At 36.5% G+C, this 27,746-nt stretch overlaps 1 protein-coding gene across 4 annotated transcripts in view; it reads left to right on the plus strand.

The window, feature by feature from the left end:
• Positions 1-27,746, plus strand: part of TBC1D5 (TBC1 domain family member 5) — a 278,265-nt gene that overhangs the window by 71,990 nt on the left and 178,529 nt on the right. For all 4 annotated transcript variants that reach the window (XM_014937837.1, XM_014937839.1, XM_014937838.1 and 1 more), the window contains exon 3: positions 24,330-24,465. In XM_014937837.1, the coding sequence (XP_014793323.1) occupies positions 24,366-24,465 (100 nt within the window). In that variant the 5' untranslated portion in view covers positions 24,330-24,365. The remainder of the gene's footprint in view (positions 1-24,329; positions 24,466-27,746) is intronic.

Genomic DNA, 27,746 nt, shown 5'->3' on the forward strand with positions numbered 1-27,746 from the left:
TGGTGGAGCACAGACTATGAATTTGATGGTGCTTTTTGACAGCAAAGTTCTGTCATTTCATTGTTTCATGATGGCCAGCTGAGCTGTAGGAATTATGGAGAGGTAGTAACCTTTGGTGTTGCAAAGCAATGAATTAAAAAGATGCTTTTTAAAATATTTTAGCAGATTATTCGTTTTGGAAATGGTTAGCTAGTTATGATGGAGCATCTATGTTGTAGGTTTGAGTCTTTTCTTTTAACTGCCTTTAAACATTTCTTGCCTGAAATTAGTTTATTGGCTATGGTCAAGCTCACAGTCCTTAATACAGCTGGCTGAAATTCGTCCTTTAAAAACTTCTCTGAGGACCTTTCTAGAGGATAGTGTGGGAGATAGCAAGATGAAGAATTGAGTAAATGAGAGAATTTATCTCCTACATGCCCTGGCTCTCCTGAGGTCATGACCCATGAGCTGCAAAGGTAGCACCAGCAGTCCCTGTTCTTCCCTAGTGTTTGGTGAAATGTCCCAGTCTTTACCTCTACAACTGCTTTTCACCCATGGGTGTAAAAAAAGTTGTGGTTTGATCCTGGTCCTTACTGCATTTGTGTAACTGCATCTTACCTGGCTCAGCAGGTGCCTTTCCATTAAATGATACACAGTTTCTTTGGAAAACATCCTCTTTTGAGGACAGATGTGAGATAGGTGGTATGTTTTATCCACTGTTGGCAGCTTCTGGGAGTGAACGGCTGTACTCCTGTAAGGGTATGGGGGTGATTCCTTTTGATGCTTTTTCCGTCATGCCTTGACCCCAGCATGTTCCGCTCTTGTATTTCTGGTTAAGCTGTGTGCTAAAGCACTAGGCTTTGCTGCAAGGCTTATTAAAATATTAAGAAGAATAAAATTATCCATATGCAAGGTAGTTAATTAGATGTATTTATGTAATTTCAAACTTCTGCTCTTTTAAGAGGCTACAGTGGCTCGAGCAAGTGTAAGACTTTCTGATGCTCACTTGGTGGTCATTGAGTGAGTCATCTGTAACAAAGTTTGAATTTCTTGTGTCTTCACCTGGCCACCAAGAAAGCAACTGCTTGCTGATTTCTCTGGTTCTGGAGAAGGGATGGGGTGGAGGGAGAGTGTCATCTCTGTGGCTCTGCCTGTGCCTCAGTCCTAAACTGTGATCGTTCTTTTTATGTAAGCTTGCTTTAAATTAGCAAGGTCAGGAACATTACAGATGTGACAGCATGGGCTTTCACTGTAAGGTGCTCGCTGGTTGTCCTTTATGCGTGCTGCGTGGCTGTGGCTAGATACAGTCTTTTTTGGAGTTGATAGCAAGGGCAGATCCAAACAGACACTTGGATGCTTATCTCTTTGCGCTTGTGTTAAAATCAATGGGAATTTAAAAGCTTAGGATTTAAATACTTACAATTTGGAACTATCCCAAGATCCTTGACATCAAAAAGGCGATGGCCTCGTTTTATGCAGATGTCCTAGCACTCAAAGGGTGCATAAATTATTGCACCGCTTATCAATTTCTCTTTAATGTATTCCTTTCTTATATCTGGGACACTGTTAATAGAGCAAAAGGATTAAAAAGCGTAAAAATAACTTGTATGTAAGTTTCTTTGAGTTGAATTTATATCAGTCAGCCTGTCAGCACTAACATATGGGAAACATAGTTTCGCTACCATGCATAGCAGGGGCTAAAAGTGCTGTTCAGACCATGTGCTCAACTCCTACAGAAGAGGGACTTTATATCACTCGTGCAGCCCACTCACAAATTTAAGGGGTGACATCCATGAATTCTGAATATATGGTAACCCAAATATTGATCTTGTTACAGAAAATGCAGAATTAGAGGCGGCAAAAAAGAGAGAAAGAAGATCTTCTAGATCAGCAAGGAATTCAGTAAACTTTAAATACTCCATTTTTTAAAAGCTTATTGTATTGTTGTTGCTGTATTAAAATGGTAGTTGTAGATAATAGCAAATTTTCGTGTAGCTTTTCCGTATCTTCGGCTAACTTGCAGTAACATATAACATCTCCTTGTATCAATTACTGTAAACTAGTAAAGATCCCCACTGTTTTTGTTTTGTTTTGCTTCCTAAAGCCCCCTGCTGCTGTTGATTACACCTAGATCTGCTACTGATTGGAACTGTTAAAAGGCAAAGATAGTGTGGATGGTTTCTGAATCATTTAATTGTAGAACTAATAAGATGTTTTCACTGGGACCTAATAAAACAGATCATATTAATAAGTGTGTATACTGTCCATGAAATTTCTGATTGCTTTTTCATTTTCATAATTTTTGTAGATACGAATGTAAGACTCCTAAGCCTGTTGGGCACGTAACATGCAAGTTTCTTTTTTGAATAATATTACTGGATGTGGTTTTAAGGAAGAGGTGGGAGTGAAAGGTATCCAAGAGCATCATACAGTAGAGATTTCGCTTTCTGTGAGTTTTTACATTTTTAGTTGTATGTAAATGTTGTGTGGGCATGTTGAATTGAGTAGATAATTACACGAACAGGATATATTCAGACTTATGTTAATGCTGCTTTTTTTAATAGCTGTATAATACACACTGCACTTGGTGCATGTGAACCTTGAAAAATTGCTTCCTTAATACAGTAACGCTTGCCAAATAATGCCCAGAATTGGCCTAGAGCTATGTTGGCTTATCATGAAAGAACCTGTTCTCCCTCAATGGTCTGTCAGTGTCCATTCAACCTCTCAGCTCCAGCAAGGTTGAAAAGTAACATATGAATACATAGAAGCAAGTCCTAAAATGAAGAAGAATAAAAATAGATCATTATTTATGAAAGTTGAAATTTGTATTGGTAGCTTTCCTATAATCTCTGTTGCATGATTTTTAATTTCTAATGTAAATAATTTTCAAGAATAAAGGTGGATTAATATTCAGGGAGGACAGGGAGGGAAAGGAGAGTGGGAGGGAGTCTAAAGCTACTTTAATGCCTTGTAAATCTGCAGCAAAACTGATAATCCGATTCGAAGCATCCAGGAAATGATGCTGGAGAGCAGCAGCTCTTGTATATCTAGGAGGGCGTTACACACAGTGGAGAAGTCCACCCATTATGAATTGAGATTAACTCACTATTTCTTTCCTTCACCGAATTTGTTCCCCTTCCTACATAGATATAATCCCCTCATGTGCTTTGGGTAAAGTAGGAGCAGGGACCAGCTGAATCTGCAGTTTCCAAAATGTTCTGCTCTGTTAGTCCAATGAACGAGCCTTTTCTTTGCCCAGTCATACATTTCTTCTCAGTAAGATCTTTATCAGTGTTACCTACATTTTAAAATAGAGTTTGCATTTTAGTGCTGGTTTCACCTGTATTGCTTTTTAACAGTTTATAAGCCATTTTACTTTTCAGCTTCTTCACTGTTAGGTGGATGTTGCAGGGTATGAGTTCAGGGAAATTAAATTATTGTTCATAACAAGTGGTTTCTGATAATTATTTTCTTCATTTGTGAAACACTTTATTTTGTGTTCTGAGAGATAAGTTCCTGCAACCTCTCTCCTCTCTCCTCTCTCCTCTCTCCTCTCTCCTCTCTCTTATATTAAAATTATCTTGTAGTCAAAGGAGCAGCATCATTTATCCTGCAAAGGCAGTATTTTACCTATATTGTAGTGTATATATTACATTAACACACCCCCATACCCACAGGCATGCATATTTCTGACTACTTAAAAGACTGGGAGGAAGTAAAGGTTTGAAAAGTTGTACCTTGTTCTTCTAAGAACATAGGGAGGTGCTGGAGAATACCAGTATCATGTAAAATGAAGTGCTTTTTAAAAATATATATACACATACCAGATAGGTGCTATAGCTTCAGAATTGATGCTGGAATGGGCAGAGCTAATTTCAATATTGAATGATGGGGATTGTTCATTTCTGTAGCACACACTGTTCATGGTATGTAAAAAGTTTATTAACGTGTTAAATGTGAGTTATTGAATACGTTCCCTACAAATTTTGGCTTTAAAAATCACAAGGCAACACGATGCAACCTTCAAAAATAAAGGAGCCAATCATCTACTTTGTACTTTAGTAGACTTCTAGTTCCCTTGACCAATTATCCACATTGATTATTTGATTAAAAAAGTATAAAATAAAATTACACTGTTGTACCTAAAAAGCTTAGTATAGAAGAGAAAAAAAATATCTACTTATCTCAAGCAGATACGTTTCCTTCTGTTTTTTTCTCTACTTTCTACAAAGTCAAATGCGTTAGTGTAATGCTCATTTAATGTACTACTCCCAGGATCTGTTTCTTTTCTTTGGTCTGACTTGTCTCAGTTTTCTTCAGCTTATTTTTGCAGAGATCATTTTTTGCCAGAGTAACAGGGGCTGAGAATTTTGAACCATATATTGTTGATAATAGAGAAAATGGATTCAGTTTTTAAACTGGGAGAAAAGATTTGAAAAATGGATTTCTTTGGAGTTTCCATTGACAAGTAACATTGTGTCAGTCATTCTGTTCACAGTTGGAAAAGTATTTTTGTGAACTGCTTTTACTTAAATTTGTATCTGCTGGTCCCTTAAAGGCCAGCAGTTGCTTTTTTATGGTGATTCCTGTAACAAGATTCTGCAACTAGAATTTAATTTTACTGGACTGAAAATGTAATTGATCTGAACACATACGTACTGTATTGATAATTTGCAGTAGATTATTAGTAGGATAATTTTGAGCTGAACCTATGAAAACAAAAAGGTATGGCCCTTTGTGTGGGTTTTTTTTTTTTGCTCTTCTTTTCTTCCCCTATAACACTTCGAAAATCTGAACCAAGCAACAAAAAACCCCAAGAAAAAACTCAGGCAACTTGAAGAGCAACACACACCCCTCGAAAAAAACAGGATACAAAGCAAAGCAGCATATTGTAATTATTTCTTGCTTGTTGCAGTTCAAAATGTTGGAATTTTTCTCTTTCCTGATACTTTGCTGTGGTACAGTCTTGCAAGGGATGTATAACTGCTTACTAAAATCGAATAGAAGCGCTAACTGGAAGCTCTCATTGCGCTTTTCAGAAAGCTTGTGCTTAAGCTTTCCAAGCGCAGGGAAACAACGGCAGACCCTCTGTGCTTCTGCAAAGTACTGTAGTATTCTTTACCTTAGTCCCTGGCAGCATCACCTCCATTTCTTTGGCCTGTCATCAACATCTCTACCCGAGTGAAAGTCCGATGCATGTAGCAAGAAACGAAGCGTGTAGGGGAAAAACATAAAGGCTCTTGACTGAAATGGTTCTTTAACTTATTAACAGACAAGTGTGCACGTCAGGAAAACACACTTGTTTGCTGTGAGTGTATGCAGTAGCTGATGGGTAAAGAAACAGAAACCTTAATTGCTGCTTGCGTTTAGGTCACTGTTCATTCATTCATTCATTGCTGGAGCTATGAACTATTCATATGTTGCCACAGTATGTTACTTACACACGACTGATGGTGAAGGAAGTAAGAGCTAAGATGCTTCACAGACATCGACATCGGGGGGATTAACATGTCTGCCTCATTAATATATATGTGCATACATTAATGTTGAAGTATTGAAACTGTTTCAAATGAGATTAAAAACTTTATCTCTCAAGGTCTGCTGTAGTCCTTAGAAACATTTAAATTTTTGGCATCAGCCTTACCAGTTTCTTAACCATTTTTCTTTGCCAGTGGGGATACAAGTGCAGACAGAGTGCTCATCGCTTGCCTGCTGCCTGCTTTTCTGTTGTTTTTCCTTAGCTAGGTCTGCTCTCTGTACTTGCTAGCCATCATTAAGCATATATGAATCTCTGCGGAGTGGCAGGCATGGATTCTGTGAGTGACATTTCTGGCAGCGTTCTCCTTGTATATGGCACCAGGCCTGATTTTCTGAAATTTTAAGCATCTATGATCACCATTTGCTTCCGCTGAAGCTGTAGGTACTCTGTCCTTTTGGAAAGCGTGCTGCTCTGCGCTAAATCTCAGGCAGTTAAGAGATGAGAAAGTCCTGGAAACTTCCTTCGTGCTCATGTGACAGCCGGTTCTGTATGGCAGCGAGAACACAGCCCGTGTGACGGCGTTGCCTCTCCTGCCCTATTAGTTACAGAGCCAATAATCTGCCCCTGTGAAACTAGGTTTGGAGATCAGTAGTGAATTGTTTAGTAATGTTTATTGGAGCTCTTTAAAATATATTTGCAATGTATAAAACACTTTGATATATAGAAGCTCACATTCTAATAAGATTACATTAAGTATCCTAATAAGATCAAGGCTTGAAATTATGTTTTTCCGGATTTGAGTGATATAAATTAATTTTAGTTTAAACCAGTGTCAGTGTTCTTAGATGTTCGTTATAAATACTCTGTTTGCAGTTTATGTGGGTCTGCATTTAAATAAAAAAATTCAATTCTCCTATTAACACAAGAAGCATTTTCTCTTCCTCTCCTTCCAGTACAGCTACAGATTATCAAGGCAATGCTGTAATTATTAAACTCAACCAGTAAATTATATAGAGAACAACAGTGGCTGATCACTGAACTCTGCTGGCACTGGCCTTTCACTTCTCATTTAAGTCTAGCCTACTATATAAAACAAATTCATTATTGTCAATTTAGATCCCTTGTGGAGGCTAATCCACATCACAAAGCCATTCTACACAAAAGTGAATTCTCTTCAGGAAGACCTTACAAGTACGTGCAATCTAAAATATGCAGGAAACTTCCAGCACAGACTAAATTAATTGTTACTTATAATCACGGATTAACCAGGGTGAAATGTTGGATTAGTTCAAAAAGAACTCCACAGTCTTAGTTCTGCTATGATTTCTGTTGGTTTATCAATTCTACTTTTTATTTTATTGTTAATTCTGATTTCTCTAAATCTCTTTTTTTTTTTTTTTTTCCATGAAAGTATGGCTCTAAAGGACTAACTCAATCTTTAGTTCTTGTGGTTTTCAATGTTAAAATTTGGCACATAAAGTCAGGGGAGAAGCTAGGCTAGTTTCAGCATCGTGGTATTGCTCTTCTCCTTTATTGGTCTGGTTAGAGATATCTTTTGGACGCAGATAAATTTTCCTCCAGGTGGGCCACACTGGGTAAAGAGATTCTCTGGTTTACGCCCAAGTACGTGTACGTATGTAAGTAAATTATATGGTTATATTCACCCTTCCAGGTACACCACCTGCTGTATCAGGCTGATACCTGTGTTGATGTTGAGTAACAGTGCGTATTCCTTGCAGCGATGGCCAAGAGAGTTTTGGGGTCTTTTTAGTATATTAGCATTTTAGTACACTAGTGTTTTTATCAGGTTTAATTATCTACATAAAAATATTATATTATATTTCTTGTTTAAATGTTTAATGTTGTAAAGTACAGTAAAGTACAGTTGAGAAAATTAGGGGTAGCAGGGAATTGTAATTGGCATCAATGAGTGGCTAGCATTAAGTGTGAACTCTTCATCAAGCAGCAGTCTTCACATCAGCCCTCACAAGCTATGACCTGGTAGGTTTTGTTTATTTCATTGTTTATATATAATATAAGTATTTTGGAAAACATAAAATTTTATAATTGAGTGGCTATTTTTATTTCTTGCTACCTTTTAATTCACAGAAAGGTAAAGGTGTCTCCTATTAGTAAAACTTACCTTACTCAACCTGGTAACATTTCAAGTGCAGAATACAAAAAGCGTAATAACTCTAGAAAAGATCTGTTCCAGTTTATGTTTAAATGCCAAAGTTTTCTGTGCAGTATAATAGAGTGGAAGAGTTGATTCATTGCATTTACCGATGACTGCCTAAGATTTCCCTCTGTCCCGACTATGTTTTTATGGATGCATTGGCAAAAGAAAAACTGGTGCATTTCACTGTCCGCTTGGCACAAAGCAATAGACACTGTAAAATTAATTCTGTACTTGAATTTCTACAGAGTGTCAGGCATGGATCTTGTCAAATTCTTTACTACTTTGTTTGCTTAAAGACTTTATCCTGAGCTATGGAGCAAGAATAATAATGACCTTCAAACTCAATTTTCCAATATTTAATTTACTCTGTAAGCTAGAAAATCCGCTTCAGTGTCTTAGATACACCTGACTCATTATCAAGTAAACAATTTGTGGGAATGTTTTTGTGAATTTATTATTTGTTTTTTTAAAAAATTACTTCTCTTACAGTGTGCAAGAAACAGTTTAATACATATTTTTTCATTATAAGAGGCTAAGAATGTTAGCATTTGTGTGTCTATAAACATATTTAAAATTTCAGCGAAGAGTTTAAATATTTATGAAAATATAAAAGGTAACTTAAAAATAATATGTTTGTCTTGGAAACTTGTGGCCAGAACTTCTCTGCACACAAATTACTTTTGGGAAAACAGAGAAGCATACTTACAGTCAGTTTTAATATTTTTAATGTTTTTCACTTTTTACTTTGCAGATTATATAAAGCCTTCAAATATTAATATATATTCAAGATTAGGGATTTATAGACTTCTTTCGTTTACCATACGCTGCTTGTCCGTGAAATTTTCATGGTCTTCTGATTCTGCTGAACCGCAGCTATTGTGCATGCAGATGGACAGCTGATGCTGCAGCGAACTTTTCATTGCATAAATAAGTGAAACTTTTGGTCCAATGATAGGAAAAGCCATTCTTTTCTTTAAAAACAGCCTATAACTGGAAGACATACATGTTGCAGGAAAAAATGCCCTTTTTCTAGTGGTTTCAATTTCATGGTTATTGATGTTCTGGTATTGGAAGCATGCTGACATATATGTGATAAAGACAAATATTTTTTATTTTTCTGAGATCTTTAGCTTCTTGAAACAAGCTCAGTATTTCACATGAATAATATCTGGCTATAATATATCTGAAAAAGTCATATTGGGGAAATGATTTCATCATTACATAATTTGAGAGGGGTTCTTTTTAAAACATCTCTCTGGTTTCTTTATCTAATTTAACTGTTGATGCAGTATTTATGTAAAGAAAGAATTTATTCATTACTTTTCTTTTCAGAAGCGCATTGGACGTGGCTGAACTGTGCTCCCCTATCCTGTAATAAGCTTTTGCGTGATATGCATTGACACTTTGGAAAAGACTTAATTGTTTTTCTACCCTTTCCTACCTTCCAGTGTAGTACAGAGCATTACGAACAGAGAGACCGTTTGTATCAGAAAGTCAGCAGTAGAAAAGGTGGATATTCCTGAAACTAATGTTACCTTACTTTCTGGATTTGGACTATTTCTTCAGTGCTTGTAAATCAGGGCTAGTTATTCTAATATGGTGCTTCTTCTTTAAACATAGACAGATTTTTTTTTTTCCCCAAAGTAGAATCTTAATAGCTATCCCGCTTGGAAAAAAAAATTCAAGGGTTTCAAGGAATAGCTGTAGCAATTGCAGGAGAAGTGTATAAATTACCATCTCTTTTGGGTTTTTTTCCCCTCTCAGTACAACTCTTACTATAATTAGCCAGCATTTAACAGCAAGTGTTTGCTTTGGTTAAATTATTCAGAACATTTATTTTACTTGTCAAAGGTTAGATCAGGTTGTTGTTTGAACTGGTAATTAAATGCAGCCTAATACACTGTCATATTTATATGCACTATCAGCCCTGTTTCCTCCTTATTCTGTATAATTTTATAATGTTCAGGGTTGACATTTAGACTTTAAACTCAAATCCTGTTTTCTAGTAAAGAAAGCTAAGATTTTTACTTATGTGTTTCATTGCACATGTGTACGCTTAAGAAAATAAGGATTAGGGTTGTTTGGAATATCATAGCTATGGACTTTATTGTCATAAAATAAGTGAAGGCCCTTTGAATATTTTTATTTGCATATTTCAATAACTCATTGCACAGCATCTGGTATGTATTAATTATTTTTCAGAGATGAAGGAAAGGTGTACAAATGCAGACCTCTCCTTTACTAATTGAATACCCACAAGTCACAGTAACATGCAGTATATTTAAATTACATTCCCAGATCTTTACCAGAAATGCGCATGTTACTGAAATAGAGAAAGGTTCTTAAAATAATTACGTAGTTGACTCAGATGAGAAAAAAAATAATTAAAAAGCCTCAAGGTCAGAACTTCTCATGAATCTAAACCATTTTTGAGAGATCCTACCTATTGTACTTAATGTGTTAAAAGTACATTTTTGAAAGTCTCACAGTTCCGTTGTCAAATAAGAACTACGGTGATTCGTTGCCTTGTTAAGAAACAATTCAGACTTGATGGTAGTGAAATCCTAATATATCCACTGTCACAGTGATCCCCCAGACTCTCTTAGGTGGTTGCAAAAGCTAAGATAGAAATAAAGGCAAAACATATAGACAGTATCTTAAAAAGCAGAAAATCCAAACCTTAGATCCTGCACGTGTGACCTCAGAGCAGAATTGTTTATTCTTTTTTTTACCTTTTCCTCCCCATAACCCCATTTTGTAATAAAACCTGCATACGTGACCATGGGCCACAAGGTCCATGGTCTATTTTTACACAGTAAAAATAGAGTTAAAAGTGAAGTGTATTCTTGATTATAATTATAGCATTCCTAGTGTGACACTAAAGAAACTCGATGTATGGTGTTCAGTTTGTTATTTTGCAGCTCGTTAATTTTTTATACTTTATGGTTGTAGGAGGTAGCTAAAAACAAGAGAATATAGTGTGCTCTTACAGAAATTATTTTGACCTCTAGGTAAAGTACATTTATTTGTGTATACATCATCTGAACTGTGAGCCGTTTTGATTGATGTAGTAGATTGCATATACATATGGCATAGAGAGGACCTAGGTTAGGGTAAAGTTCTGGGCTCTTTCATGAGGGACTGTCTAAATATAAACTAGAATGAAAATGACTAAACTGATTTTAAGTTGTACAGAAGTGCCATACGGGTGTAAGTCTTGGAATGGATATGACAGACTATGTTAATTTGTAAAACTGGTCTTAAGTCCTTGCTGTATTAAAGTTTCAGAATATTCACACGTCAGTTTGCACCAAGACTGCTATTGATGAGGATGAAAACCAGTGTAGTTACTTCAGATGGTATCTTTAAGACTATTGATAGTATGAATAATAAGAGTTTTGGCAGCATAGCACATATGCATGAAAGTAGCCATTTGTAGAAAATAAGTTTTAAAGTTTAACATGTAATGTTAGACTATGGATAAGGTCTGAAGCATTTTATCTGTGAATTGAGGAGTTTGGTGATCAAATGGTACTGCGTTTCTGAAAGAAACAACCCAGCAAAACCAAAACCACTGTTCTTTTCCTGCACATCTGTCATGATCGTTCCTACTGGCTTTGAGAAAAAGAATACAACCAGTTTTAGCCAAAATACCCCTTAGCCCTCTATGTTACCTTTTAAAAGCCAAACTGTGTATACGTCTTTGGAAAGTGAGACGGCTTTCTTCATCTGCTGTTTCTGACGTTAGCGCTGTGAAAGAGCTCCACTAAATACAGAGGCCATCTTGATTTTGAAGGAGGCGAGAAAATATTCTTTCTAGCAGGCTACCTTCATATAGATATATTAGATGACAATTTTTAGAAATAAATCTTTCTGTTAAAAATACTGTGTTCAGTTATTGGAGTGGATGAGGGGAGTCGTATGTGAGGTTCTTTGGAAGAAAGAAAGCTGACTTGGAGCAGCACAGTGAAGGAGTGATTTTCTGTCTTTCTAAATCATTTAATTTCAATTCTCTCTTAGGTTTTGACTTTTATTTCTAATAAGACACTGACAAAACCTCTTAATCAAAAATGACAAATAATGTTAAAGTTATCTGGTTTTGTTATTCAGTGGTTTGCTTGTAAATGTGGCTGCTAAAACAGAACAGGATTTCCCTTTTTCTTCCACAGCAAAGAACAAGAACTTCCCAAGCACAAGAGTTTGGGTGAGTAGGCAGAGGATCTGGTGCCTGCTTGAGAAATCCTTAAGCTTCAAGCCTTCCTGGCAACAGGTTGAACTGCAATATGTGTTTGACAGAGGATAGTCATCTCAGCTAGACAATCTCTGTCTGTCACCTCTACTTTGACGAAAGATCTGTCCCCTCGGTCAGCTTTTTCCTCCTTTTCCATCAGGAAGCTAAGAACACCTGCTACTGCCATCTTATGTCTTCCTTTTAGGAGAAAAAGGAAGATGAATAATACATGATAGACCAAAATTTCAAAAGTGATTACTAATTTTAAGTGCTCCAAGATGCCTTACTATTAAGTAAGAAAGAAAAGTGAGAACAGATCACACCTATATTCTATATGCTTGGTTTCTTTCCATTTACTTCTGGATCCAGTTCAAAATTCTCATTTCGTTCTTCTTAATGCTCTAAGTGGTCCATAGCTTGGCCACTGTTAGGTCACTTCTTTGCCCGAACTAGGTCACTTTTCTACCTGAACTAATACCAGAAATGCAACAGCATTGCAAAAATAACATTTTTCTAGGCTTTTGCAAATGACCAGTTTAAAAATGAGATCTACAGGAAAAAAAAAAAATCTGAAAGCTACTTTTTCATAAATTTGTATTTCATGTGTTTGGAGATGGTAATAAAATTGGTCATAAGGATAAGAAAAAAAAGAGTTGGAAATAAGTATGTAAGAACAGCTATTTTGTCCAGGAGTATTCAGAATGCTAATACTATCGTGATTTGTATGTTAAATATTCTTTAAAAGTCATACTGGTCTGTCTAACAGAGAAGAAAACTGTCTGCAAAGGCTTTCTAAAACAATAGGAAAAATTTAATCAAGGAGGTTTCTAACCATATCTTGTTTACATCTGTTATATTTTTTTAATAAAATGGGCTTAAAAGCTTAGCCTCAAAGGTGTTGCAAGCTTTCTGTGAAGTATAATGATAGCTGTTGTTCCAGTACAATTCTTCAAATCTGTTCACTGTTTTGTGGGAATTCCACTTGCTTTTTGTTGGGTGCATACAGCAAACCTTGATCATCAGACAAGGCTGGGTGATCCAGTCATGTCATGGTGGCTGGTGAATTAAAGAGAGCATTCAGCTAAGTCTAACGTGTTTAGGAGCAGTCAATGTATTGTATTATCTATTAAAAATCAAAAAGGTTTAGAGAGTCCTGCCCGTTGTTCTGCTAAGGTTAGCAGGTTTCACCTATATACCTTGTGTTTCCAAGTCTTACAGGTTTCCTTTGCTTGAGGTATTTTTTTTTTTATTTTGTTTTGCTTTATTTAGGTATTGCTGTTTGAATCTCGCTACATCCTAGGTATGAATAAGCATTTTACAGGAATCCTGAGCCCCTATAGTAGTTCCTAGGCACCCTGCTTTTGTTACTCCTGATGTAACAAGGCTGAAGAGAAGCAACAACACGAGCAGGCAGTACGTGACATGAATGGAATATGTCTGGAGACTGGGCATTTGGGTGTGAGAGGGAGCATTCATGGGAGCCTTCAACATAGTTTTTATCAGGGGTAGCCCTACTCTGAAGCTTTTTTCCTCCAAGTGTGGCTTTTAGACATACTCAAGTAAGTCACTGCTCCCATTGGCAGAATAGGAAATCCTTGCAATTTGCATTTCTTGCACTGCAGCTGAGGTAGATTTCAGATAGCACCTTGTCTCTGCTTTCCTCTTGCACTGAGTTTTCCTCTGCAATTGTGCCCAGTTGAATTCACTCATAAGGTTCCCATAGGTGAACATGGGTTATGGTTCTTCACCTTATATAGAAATGTCATTGTAAGATACGAAACAAATTCTGTCTCTCTCTGCTCCTTTGAAAGTGCCTATGAAATTGTCCTTTTTCCTTACCAAACAGGACTTACACCAACTTTCTTTGTACCTCAGCATGAGACCATGCTGCTTTAGCATCTGCATATTTAGAAGAGAAAACTGGAAGAGGAATATTTGATGTAAATGCCTCTGTGCGTGCATGAACATGCTAGTGTTCCTATAAAAATTTCTTGTCAACCCCTGTAGGAAACTATTTTCTAAAAATAGTGAAAGAATAAAGGCTGAATCCAAGATTAATTGCTTACTACTTTAAAGCTGTGATATCCCAGAAACTTACTTCATTGAATACACTTTTAGTGTCTAAACTGGTTACTATCATTTTTGGGTAAGGCTGCAGGCTAAGTTGCCTTTTTTTCCAGTTCACTGTTTTGATGATTTCTTTCAGTCTTGACATTCTTTGGCCCTTTGAGTTACATATGTATTACTAAAACATAAAGTGTGTAGCATAGCATGGTGCCTGTGTGTTCCTGAAAGTAAAACTCTTAAATACTTAAAAGCAGTCATTTCCATACCATCAACAGCAGTAAACTACTTTAATCTCTTAACTATCTTTGGAAGGAGAAAGCTTTAATTTAAATTATGTTGAAGTGTTTTGTAACCAGGTAGATAAAATATGTTCTAAAATAAAATAAACAAGGGATTTCTTTCCTTTAATAGGTTTCCAATTGTTTGAATTGTTTTAATATGAACAGGGCTTTCAGCACTTTTAGATTACTGTCAGAAAAGGGAGTAACTTCATAGTTGAATGATGTAAAGATTTGAATTTTTACTGCATTTTTCCTATCCTTCATTCCCTCCCATCTTCCTTTCAGTAAAGTAAAATACTCAGTTTCTTTCTGTCTCACACATAGGTTGTAGTTTCTAGGCTCTTTATTGGTCTTGTTGCTCTTCTCTGGGCTGCAGCAGCTGGTTATTGTCCTTCTGTGCTATCCATCTAAAGATGGATACACTATTGCTGCTCAGGCCTTACCAGCATCAGATGATGGGAGCAGATTTACACATCTCATTTTTATTAACTTGTTTTGGTCATTTTGAAGTAATATGATATTGTTGGCTCCCTTTCAAATTATCATCCACTTGCCCATATGCTTTCCATCACGACTGCTTCATAACTGGTTGCTCTTTGTCTTCTATTTTTCTAGTTGATTATTCTAACCACATGCAGGGTCTTAACTGGTCTTGGTTAAAACTTACTCTTTTGGCAAGATAGCTTCAACCCAAATGAGTTGACTGACCTGGTTCTGTGTAGGTGCTTGTGCCAGTAGTGGGAGAGTAGCACAGGGGTAACAAGGATCAGTCAGGAGAAGGATGGGCCTGCCTGCTTTGACAGAGGTATCAATTAAGTCAAAACTACTGCATGAAATTACCTTAAACTGGGTTGTATGTGATGATTTAAAAAAAAATAATAATTTAACTAATTCTCTAATTTTTTTCTTTCTCTGAGCTAACCTACATAGTTTAAATGGTGCTGTATGTGTCAGCCGTCTGATCTGCAACTGAATCTCAGCAAAGAGTGAGGCAGAAAACAGTTAACCCCTCCTTCTCATCTTTGATAACTCTCCCTCTCTTTTAGAGAGCAGATCAAATCTTTTCATTGTTCTCTTCTACCTTCTCGTGTGTGCATATGTGTATCCTCACATGGAACGTAATGTTCTCTTCTTGCTCCTGATGTTCCTTGTTAATTGCATCTTATTTGTTCTCTGCCTTTCTCATTTCGCCCAATAACTTTGTGCTTATTTATACTCAACCTGCATTATATGACCTAATTTTTACTTCGCATGCTTCCTCCTTCCCTTTGGCTCATTGAAGTGTGCGGTTTAGCCAAGTTCATGTCATTGCCTATTCTGTCCTTTCTCTGCATCGGGGTAGCCTACGAATAATGTAAGAGCTCTCTTAAGGAGTTGGCCAACTCACCTGAATTCCTCTTTCTGGTTTTGGGGTTTTTTCCTAAAAATTGAAACTTGCTTTGTTGAAATCTTTTTTCTTTCATTGCAATGTCTTTTCACGTCCTTCCTTTCCTAAGAATCATGAACTTTTTCATACTAAGACCACTTTCATTTGAATTTTTCATCTTTCTGTTTTGAGCTGGTATGTACTTGTGGCTTAGAATCCAGTAACCTACCTGTCTGCTTTTCCTTCTCCTACTTTAAAACAAAGTGCAAACTAATGAAATAAAAATATCCTTTCACCATAATATTCCAAGAACTTACTGTACAGCCAGTGTCCAGCTAGATTCCTTTTCCAGTGTATGTCTTCTATGAGTATCGTAGTCTTCTCTCTCACCTTATTTTATTATCTCAATTTCCAGCCTTCTCCTACTTTCTAGATTTCAGAGTAAGGGGAGGTAAACAGTAAACCTCTGTTCACAAGGCAGCACCTTCACTCTTGACTGGCGTTCTTTCTGAGTAAACAATACTTCTCTCTTACTACTCTAGTAATGTGATTTATTTCATCAAATCTTGTTTTTCCAGTTAAGTTATAACTTTGATCATGTGTGAGGACTACCAGTTCTTCTTGTTTGTTCCCTATATTACCACTCTGTGTCTTTTTTTTCTTTTTTTTTTTAAATATTTTGTTTGAGCTCATACTGTAACTGTAGTATTGGGAATTTAGACGGTTGGTGCTTTTTATGCTTTTGTTGTCCCTGTTTTCAATGCAGAAGAAGAAATTGTTTCACCATAAACGTCACATGTCGCTATTCATAGCATTAGACCTTGGGAGCTATCATTGACAAGGTTGGTGGGGCCTATCAGTATAGAATATAGCAGTCAACATTACATAAGGATTTTGATCCTCTCTTCTTTATTCAAATTTTTCTTCCCTAGTCAAACTAGCGTATCTTACAGAATTGTGTAACCTCAAGAAAACTGTAAGCTAGCAGCTGCATGAACTAGTTCCCTGCTTGTAACAAATTTGAGGAAGATTTCCTGTCTTGCAAATTAACAGACTATAAAGTGCTTACGATAAGGTTTTCTGGTTGGTTTTGTTTGGTTGGTTTTTGGTTTTGTTTTTTTTAAAAAGACTTCTAGCAAAAAAAAGTTTTTAACTATCATGTGAATTACCAAGAGAATACATTGCCGTGGTCCTAGGCTATTTGTGTTGTTTCTTATCCCTGACGTTTTAATTCACTGCTGAATTTATACTTTGCATGTTTAAGTACTGGTAAGACATGAAAGTTGTAGGGTTAAATCTGTAGACAGTGCTTTAGAGCTCCTATGATAATTGTTCTTAGGTATGTATTCCTTTACTGTGGCTCTTGAGACAACTATTTAATAGACAACATTTGAATAATACAAATGTGCGGTTGGTAAAAATGGATTAGGGTTTCAGGGTGGTACCAATGGGTGATATTTAATATTGAATGACATGTATTAAGACAAATGCTTTTATATATAATTTATTTGGCATTGTAAATGCATTTATCTTGTGAGATACAGACCCCCTGTTGCCACATGAAGTATTCTGGAAAGGTTTGGAGTAAATAAATAATAAAACCACTTTGATATACAATCTAACAATATTAAATATTAAGACTTTCACATGATTGATTTTAATACTTAATTAACTTATTTAAAGTCCAATGTAACTCTGTTTTTGTATTAAAGATCAGACAGGCAGAAGTTAAAATGCAGGAAATGTTATTAAACAGGACAAAATTAATTGCATTTCATGATCATCAGACTCACTGGCTGTTAACCTGTCCATCAGTGGCATGATCTTGTTTGTTTTGTTCCGGACCCCAGCTGATGTGAATGTTAATCTGCTCTACCATGTCAGTCCATTTTTATGTTTGCATCATTCTATTTTAATGATACATAATCTGATACATTTTACAAAAGAAAACAGACTTGCTTTATGCTATCCAAAGTTTGTCAAATTGTGCACTTTTCTTCTGAGTTAGTGAGTGTTCCTCTGAAGGCATGTTTCTTCAGTGGTTGGTGGCAACTCATGGGAGTTCCTGAGTAGAAACCTTAGCTAGTTTTAAACTGGGGGGGGGGGATGTTGTTTGGGTTTGGTGGGGTTTTCTTGGGGATTCTTTTTTTGGAGGTACTTGAACTACTAAATATCTTCTATATTTAAATGGAAGTGGTGGTAGGAAAGGGCTGAAAAGTGATGGAGAGCAGAGGAGCTCAGTGCTATGAGATGGGTGGTCCTTGTGGCCTGAGTAAAAATCACTCCCAGAGCAAAAAATAAAGCACTGAATATTACAGGTTGGAACAAAATGTTCAAAAATGCATATTAATGAGTGTCCTAGTAAAAAGTATACAGCTTCAAACATACTAAATAGTCCTAATTTTCCAAAGTTCGTGCTCAGGACTGTCTCCTGCGCAGCCCTCTATTCAGAGAAAGGATGACTTTTGTTTTGTTTTTTTTTTTTCTTTCCTAGTTCTGGAAGAATAATGTAAGGCCCAGGAGGTTTGGCCAGTGAAAGAAAACCCAGGGTCTGGAACCATTTCTAGATTATTTGCAAGTCATCTGCACTTCATTGCCTTAAATGAACACAATACATGTTTATTCTCCTAATACTTAATTCCTTATCTACTTTAAAATGTTTCCACATTCTGGAGAATCCTCACTTCTGTGTGCTAACATGCTTGATTACTTCATAAGCTGCAAGTGAGGGGCAGAATTGTGAACCCTCATAACATGATGCTGTCAAACTTAACAAAACATGCATAAGACCATTACCACATCAGACATTTGCTTTTAGTCAGGTCGTTTTAATCAATTTGACTTCACAGGGCAGCTAATTTATCACTTAGCTAAACAAGTATTTCCTCTACTTGTCATCAATTTAAGTAATTAAAATGGTAAACTTCGCTATGTGGCATGAAATAAAGGCCCAAAGATAATTTGGAGAAGGTGGTTGATACAGTCTAATAGAATGAATGCAAAGTATTATTTAAATACTTTGGTATGCTTCAGTAGTTTTCAGAAATGTCATATTCCGGTAGCTTTGCTGGTACTGATATAAACTGATTTTTATTTTTAGCATATCCGAGATTAAACAGTGTTTGTTCACCTTCTTCCTCAAAGTTAGTGGGTTCTCTTTTTCCTTTATTTAAGTATAAAATGCTTTGCTTTTTTTGCTTGATCATTAAGCAAAGGGGTAAGGGGAAAGAGGATGTCAGAGAGCAAGAGTGGAGCAAGTGCTGCAATTTGTGCAGTTTTTCTGCCCTGTTCCCAAGTATCTCCTCAAGCCTGCCGTTCCTCTCCTTTCATTTCACCACTGGGGGAGGGGAAGAGAGGGGAAAGGGATGTTCTAAAAGCTCAGAATTGCCTAATTCTTTTCCACCTACTTAGTTACACCTTCAAAACATCCCTTGTGAGGCTGATTATATTTTCTAATGTTGCCCAAACAACAGAATACTCTTCACATCTTAAAGAGTAATTTTGATATGTTTTGCTGTGTTTTGTAGTTTGAATAAACCATTTTTGAAAGTTTATATAAACACTGGTGATTAAGGGAAACATTTTAGATGAGGTGTTTATAGGGGTTTTTTTAATTGAAATAATTTAGGAACTATTTTTGCAACAATGCTTGTTATCCATAAACATCTCCTCTGAATACTGAATATTTGTATTCAGTATCTGTTGCAAGTGAAGAGGTAAAATAATGTATTATGACTTGAAATAAGGTACAGTATTCATGTTCAACTGTGCTATGTTTTGTCTGTGAAATTCTGATTTTAAACATCAAAATTTTAGAGATTATGGTAGTCTTGCCACTTGCTCTAGTGTTCGTGTATAGTCTCACTGCTAAAAGAACTCTAGGAAGTTTATTTTTATTTTAATTTTATTTTATTTTTATTTTCAACTTTTCATCTTCTAACAACGTTCATCATAATCAATTTATTATGTGAACATTTATTATAATCTTATTATAGATGACTGCTGTTTTGTACTGTTCTGGTTATAGCGATAAACGTTTACATTTGTGTAATACATGGGTTTTGACATGTTTTGCCCAACTCTGGTCCAGTTGTAACTGATACTTCATTAGCAGCTCAGCTAATGATAGGAGCATATCTCACTTTGACTTTTATCTGTCTTGTATTTCTAGATAGATAGATATGATTTATGCATATTAATGGAAGATGAAATATGGCTGAGCTGAGGCTGTTGCCACTGACAGTGTGGTGAAGAAGTGGGTTTTATTTTGAATATTTTAAATATTTTTTTGAAGCATTCCAAACTCACAGGCTTGTACAGGAAGAACAACAATGTTGATGAAGGTATGACTGTGTAAGAAAGACTAATACGTGGCAAGAGGCTCATATCTAAAAAAGAAGCAGCAGAGTTCAAAGCTAAACACTCAGTGAGAATAAGAAAAGTTCTGTGAATTTGAGTGGGTGTGTAAAATCAGAGCATAAAATGCAACGAGTAGTTGATCCCTGCTGTGTAGAAAGAGGTTGTTAGTAAGGTGGATATTAGTAAATGTTAGTAAAACTTTTCCTAATGGAAATGGGTAGTTATCATTCATGGAATATAGAAGAGGTGATGAGGAGAGAGAATGATGTGCTATAATCATAGAATCATAGAATGGCCAGAGTTGGAAGGGACTTTAAAGATTATCAAGTTCCAACCCCCCTGCCCTGGGCAGGGACACCTTCCACTAGACCAGGTTGCTCAAAGCCCCATCCAGCCTGGTCTTGAACACTTCCAGGGATGGGGCATTAAGCCCCATAAGCTAGCATCTCCACAGAATATACAGTGGTCCTCTGTGTGGGAGTCCAAAAGCCTGCTTTTTGAGGAGTTTTTGGTGGCCTCCATTGAGAACTTGGGCTGACAGGTCACAGAAGTACTGACAAACTGCCTTTGCTGTTGCCAAAAAGCAGACTGGATTCACTCCACGTGCTTTGGTCGGTGAGGAGCAGACCTGTGATGGTGTCCTCAGTGGAGGCATGGCCAGAGCAGCTGAGCCCTGTGCCGGGGCCGTGCCGCAGCAGCGCTTTCCCACGGCACATGAGGGCTCCCCTGCCCTTGTACCTGAGGAGAGCAGCCAGACGAGGAGTTTATCTGCTTGTTTTTCCTTGGTCTCATGGGTAGATTAGTGTCTCTTTTCGTTCCCCTAACTAGATAAATGTTTCTTATGCTGCCTTAATTATTTTTTCATGTATATTAAAGAGTAGTTGAACTCCCAGTGCTGGGAAGGGTGCCTGATCTTTGGTTTTTTTAGATGTTATGGTTTAACCCCCACCAGCACGCAGGACTACGCAGCCACTCACTCACAACCCCCAGTTGGGATGTGGGAGAGAATCAGGAGTATAAAAGTGAGAGAACTCGTGGATTGAGATAAAGACAGTTTAATAAGTAAAGCAAAATGCTCACATACAATCAAAGCAAGGAATTCATTCACTGCTTCCCATGGGCAGGCAGGTGTTCACCCATCTCCAGGACAGCAGGGCTCCATCACGTGTAATGGTTACTTCGGAAGACAGATGCCATCACTCTGAATGTCTACCCCTTCCTTCTTCTTCCTCCAGCTTTACATACTGAGCATGACATCACGTGTCATGGAATCTCCCTTGGGGCAGTTGGGGTCAGCTGTCCCGGCTGTGTCCTCTCCCAGCTTCTTCTGCCCTCCCACACCCGCTTACTGGTGTGGTGTGAGGAGCAGAAAAGGCCTTCAGAGCTTAACAACAACTCAAAACACCAGTGCGCTATCAATACCATTCTCATCCCAAATCCAAAACATACCACCACATCAGCTGCTGGTAAGAAAGTTAACTCTGTCCCAGCTGAAACCATGACATTAGCCCTTCATCTTTGGAGGAAAAATAAAAGTAGGAATAGATAAAAGAGTTGCTTTTAACTTTGACTGGGATGTTGGGGTTAACTAGATAGCCAGCATCGAGTCTTGTAATCTAATAATTGGATTCCAGATTTTTATAACATTTTTATTGCTTCACATTGAGAATGTTTTAAATTGTGTCTTATTTAATATGAACAATATGTTATAGGCCATTACAGATCAACCACAAACCTGTAAAGAATTAATCTGTCTCAGAGTAAGATCCCAAGTGTAATCATAATTGTTTAATTTGCTCTTTGTTAGAAGAGCTGAAAAGAACTTAAGTATAAAACTGTAAAGAAAATTGCTTGGACTAAGGAGTGACAAGACTAATAGGTAGTGATATTTTTTCGAACACTAATCAAATGTATCTGTAAACAAACACAAGTAACTGATTAAATCACTGTGTGAGTATCAAAAATAAATCTATTCAGCTGCTTAAAACTGCTCTGTCTGTAAAGTAAATTATAGCTCTTACATGTTGTAAAGGCATGGCATTTGGGGAGTATTTTAAAAAAAAAGAAAATGTGGATACAGAACAGAAGAATATAGAAGAACGAACTTGCTATAGCTAATTTCATACCATATTGTTGATACAGGATGATGTAAGTCTGAAGCATATTGTGTCTTAACTAAGTGGTGGCTGCTAAGACTACAACGGCTGGTAAGGTCATTTTGTGCCTGGTTCTCAGTTTGAAAGGCACACAGGTTGTGCCTTGGTCAGGTCACGTAGCAGTGTCTGAAGGAGCATAAAAATAAAAAGTTAAACTCTGGCAGCACAGTTTGAAATAAGCTTGTAATTTTTGTGGCGACAAAATCAACAGATCAGTAGAAGGGTAATTACAATGATACATCAAAGAGAACAAGAGCAGGAACTAGAATTCCAGTTGGAGAAAATTATAAACATCTCTTTCTGCAAAGCTGGTTTTTGTGTTTTGTTGGGGTTTTTTTAAAGTAAATTCTTTCAAGTTTTTCATTTATTTATTTAAGATATCAGGTAGTTATAAACATCTCTCTATATTACGTAGCCATAAGACTGCAGGTAAACATTGAAATGTTGTTTAAGTGGCTAGCAAGTTATAATTTTTTTCTCCAAGTTACCATGCATGCATTTTTCATTATTATGGTTTATAAATTACATACAAAACTCATGATGTGTGCTTGCATTCATAATATATTTTGTTGAGCTAGTACAAAGAGTTGTTCAAGGCAATTCTGTGTTTTGGGGTTGTGTTACGTTATCATATGATTGTACGACTGTAATACTTTGGCATAAAGGTGTTCCTCTACAAAACTGGTCCAGTTCCTGGCTCCTTGTTCTCAAGAGCTTCAGATGTTCTCTTCTAGCTCAAAAGTAGTGAAAGATGGTGGTGGGTAGATTTCAGCACCAAACTGACAGAGGTGCTGGGGCAAAAAAAGAACAAAACACTCAAGGAATACAGCTTTCTGAAACGGTCTGCGTGTATTGGTTTGAAGGAAATGCTCAGCAAGCGTTTGTTTTTTATTTTGGGTTGGGATTTTTTTTCATGTAACTTAGTAGGAAAATGAAACAGATGAATAATGTATAACACTAGAAGGGTTTTAAGAATCTCAGTCCCCCTTCATTTATCGACAGTAAACTGTATGTATGCAGCATATATGGTCAATGCCATGCCTTGTAAGAACCAAAAGAAAAACATAGTTGAACTGATTTACAAATTGATAATACAGCACTCCTGAAAGTGTAGATGCATACCTCGTTGCATTTGTCTGTGTATGTTTCCTTTTAAATGTAGTTTCCTTGAAGTTAGGAAGTTATGGTACTTGTAAAGTAAGCAGTTACAGTAATTAATATTTAAAACTCACCTGGCAGTCATAGGCAGCTACTTCATGTACTTGGGCAAATCAAGCCTATTTGGCTGTTATAGTACTTTTGTGTTGCAAGTTAATAAATTGCTGTACAGTGACCAAAAGACAAGTCTTGACAAATACACTCTTGCACTGTTAATGCACTGGAAAGGTCGTTTTTTCTTCTTACTGCACTGACCATAACACCATCTGCTTCTCACCCTTTTATTGGCATCCTCTTACTCACTGCAGCCAATATTAGCTTTGAACACAGTTGTTGTTCACGTATGTGGTAGTGATGTGAATGCCATTCAGCAGCCTGTGATGGTGAGCCCGTGTCACCTGCTTCTGGGGTTTCAGTTTTGTGCTTTCTCCCCTTTCGCCCTTAATTTTAGAAGAACTTCTTTGTAAATATCCACTAGTGAGCTTATTATGTTTCTTCAAATGCTTCCTTACCACCTTCTTTCTGGAAGCCTAATATAAATCTTGATAAAAACAAAATCAGCCATCATCTCACTCCATCTCTTTGCATGTGTTGGCATCCCTCTCTCTGTTATCTTATACTTTCTGAAAAAAGTAGTTGTTGAAAGGAAGTTTTTCTAGGATAAGAGATCCTGAGTCCAGAAGAGCGATGATGAGGGGTCTCACCTCAGCTTTGCCCTATAACCTTCATCATCCCCAAGGACTAGCATCAGTTCCCCCTGGAATCAGACTAAAAGATGAGTTGGGGAAGCTAAAAAAGGAAGGAAAGAGGCTCCTGCCCCCCTATACGGTCTGTGGAAACTTGGGCTTTTACTTGCAGTCTGGCAGTTGGAGGCACCCTAGTGATTCCTTTGGACTGCAAATAATAAAACATTTGAATGGAAACACTGTTGTTCTGCTATTAGACATCTAATGGTCACATTACGCCTAGAAAATAAGAAAGGGGTGTAAGCATTTTTGCTATTGACTTGTGTGATTGAAAAATAACTAAAGAAACACTAACGTCTTTGTTTCTCTGTTCCTTTTCCTCCAGATAAATACCCTGCAGTTGGAATTTACTATTGCCAGTATGTATCATTCTGTGTCTGAAACCAGTCACCCTTTGCAAACAGAGGAACAAGAAATAGGCATTGATCCCTTGCAGAGTTATTTGAACAAGCCAGGGGAAGGTGAGTTTTGTGTTCCTGTATTTTTTTGACTCTATATCTAGAAACCTTATATAAGTGTGTCACGATAACTGTACCTGTCATAATTTGTTTAATTCTGTCAATGAAGTTGAACAGGGCAACTTAAAGAACATTTCACAGAGTGTGTGTAGAACACTCTGACACTAATGAAAACCACGAAAAGTCAACTTTCAATTACAGACAGAAACATTAGCCAAATGTTTAATGCGCTGTCATCCTTTTTAATCATAAACCAAACACTGACTTCAGCATAAGAATATTGAAATGCAGCATGGCTTTGTGTTACTTTCTTGAGCAGGGGCTCTTACACTGGTTTGGTTTAGGGATTTGGTTTTTTATTTTTTTTAATTCTGCAGTAAAGTTCAGTACATTATTTTGGTTGAGTTTATGCAAATAAAAAGGCTGATTTTCCTTTTTTTGTTAGACTCAGCACCTATATTTTTATTTGAAAAAAAACCCTGGAAGTTGAGATAGTAATTTCTGCCTTTAGAGCCTGTTCATTCTATGTAACCTAAAGTAAATTAATTAAATGCAGTATTTGGAAGACTCTAATGAACAGTGAGAACAAACTGCTTGCATAATGCAATGCATGTCTGTGTTGCTTGTCTTTTCTACTTATTTGCTGGTAGTGACAGTATAGTTAGTTCGAAGAAAGTGATAAGCTTAACGAGAAAGCTCGTCCTTGTCATGAAAACATTCCTCAAGTACTCAGTTATACACAGTGGCACCTTAACTACCTGTAATTTTCCAGTCATTGAACACATGTACCAGGAGGGCAAAATAAAAAATTTATTTTAAATTACAGAGTTGAAACAACTTTGTCACATTTCCTAAGTCCCTCACCCAGATCAGCTACTCTGTGTGGGTGTATCTGTCTATAAATCTTCTGTTTACTAGTGCTTATTTAAAAAGCTGTGTCAAGTTTTGCTTAGTCAGGTTTATTACTTCAGTTTATAAGAAGCTGATGTTTTGCTTTAAAATATATTGGTAAAACTTCATTGTCCCTTTGAGCTAATTTTTTCCATTTTTTCTTCATTCGTTTATAAAGCTTTTTCAATGTTAGAAAATGAGAATGAACATCTAGGGGAAAGTATTTTCAAACCTGACGATTAAATGAGATAGCTTTTCTAGGTCAGTGTTCCTCCTCTATTACATTTGACATCTTAACGATATGGAGCCATTTTAGTTTGATAAACTAAATGCTTTCTTGTACATATTTTTAGAAACTTGAAAATAATCTTTTTGCAATAACCTAAAATAATAACCATTTTCCAGAGGAAATATAGCTTGCTTCTAGTCTACCCCAATCAAGAAAAAGATAAGCGTTTTCTTCTGATTTTTTTCCTTTAAAAAAATACTGGTAATTCTCTCGACTCTGTTTCAAGAAAAAACAAGATTTTTACCCTGTTAAAAAAAACACTGTAAATTAATTTTACCCTTTATTGTGCCCAGAAGCGATTAGTTACCTTGACTGAAAAGGTTTCTCATTTTTATCCCAACCTTAACATTTCTATGACATACAAGTTATTAGTATTGAATTGATGTTTAAAAGTGCCATTAATTCATTTACCCCAAATGTTCATTAACAATGTAAATGTATGCTGATGTTCTATGAGACAAGGAAGTGACTAATGACTCTTCGCACTAACAACACTTAAAATGAATAGAAACTTTAGATAGCTAATCTTGAAGTAATCAAGACCCTCATTCAGCTTGGCATCTCTGTATGCTCTAAAACAGCTGTCAACTGTTAAAAATATATACACAACACACACATACGCACATGCGAAGATAAAGATATGTAAATACATGGTTCCCCAAGTCATAAAGGTTACCAACTATGGTACATTTTTTACGTTCTATCTATGTAAATATTTTATATAAAGCATCTATTTCGTCTTCATAGGTTCTTTTACAGTGAAACACATTCTGCATTTTAATTTGAAACTTTATATATCCAAAATACGTCTTTGAATTTTTGATATTTCATTTTAAATAAAACATATGCTTAGATGCATATGTTAGGTCTGTGGGCATCAAAGTATACAGTCTTTCCTGTATATTCAGTCCGTACACTCTGTCTATCATTGTTTCCACAAAAGTGTTTCAAGAGAAGGTAGTTCAACTTGGCTTCAAGTTTCAGGCAAGATACAGAATCAACTTGGTGAAAATCTGTATTTTAAAGTTATTAATCTTAGAAATATGGAGGAGAGGTGGTCCATCGATACTGTGCAATATTGTGCAATATCAGGACATCTGAATTGTTTTTTGAAGCTGTGCTGAATGCTTAAAATATTATGTTGGAGGCAAAGTGATAGAAGTCTTCACTGAGATGAGGTAATAAAAATAAAGCACATCACTGATAAGGATGCTGAAAATAAGTATTGAATCATAGAGCTAGTCGGATTTGTCATTCTGCACAAAGTATTGTATTTTTAGTATGTGCAATTGATAACAAAACTTGATGGAGAACCAGGAAATGTCATGTCCAGCTGGAGTTTTGAAATTCTCTCACAAGGCATTTTCATAAAATGAAAGAAATCTCAGAAATACACGAATTGCTGTTAAGTATAGCTGGTTGGAAAACTGCATGCGTAGACTACTTTTTGTTCATTTGCTGTCAGCTTGGAAGGATATGTTGGATAGGATTCCAGAAATATGTTGATTGAGTCTAGTAGTACTTTTTCTTTTTTTTTTTATTAGAATCACAGTGGAGGTATAGAGAGAAAACGTGGTTTATTTGGTACAGGGCTGTTAGCACAATGGAGGGCAGACACACAATTCATATTCCTGAGATTTTGGAGAAGTGGCCTGAGAAGGATAAGACATGGTTCGCTAGGAACAGCTGCGAGGTTCACTGTTGCAGACACTAAGCAGGAGACAGTTACCCCACTGAACAAATAAAAGCAGAGCATTACAGATGAACTCAGTGTCATTTGGAGAAGGATCTGGATGTTTATAGCACTTCAAATTGTGTAAGTGAGGAACTTCAAATCTTGAGTTATGATGAGTCATGAGAATGTGCTTGTTTGCAAGTTTAAAAAATTCAGGATAGGCTGTTAACTAATTGACATTCAAGATCCTTTTTCTATCCCTTTAAAGTATTCCAAAAAACCAGAGAAGACAGTATTTCAGTCTTTTTTTGATGGTTGATTTGGCCTATGTTATTTTCCTTGTGTCTGATATTTTTTCAAGATAGAAAAATGTGCACTGCATATATACGCTCTTACATAGCTTTTTTTAAATACCAGTTTTAGTAGTTG

This window comes from Calidris pugnax, unplaced genomic scaffold (genome assembly GCF_001431845.1).
Source record: "Calidris pugnax isolate Ruff unplaced genomic scaffold, ASM143184v1 scaffold11, whole genome shotgun sequence".
NCBI lineage: Eukaryota > Metazoa > Chordata > Aves > Charadriiformes > Scolopacidae > Calidris > Calidris pugnax.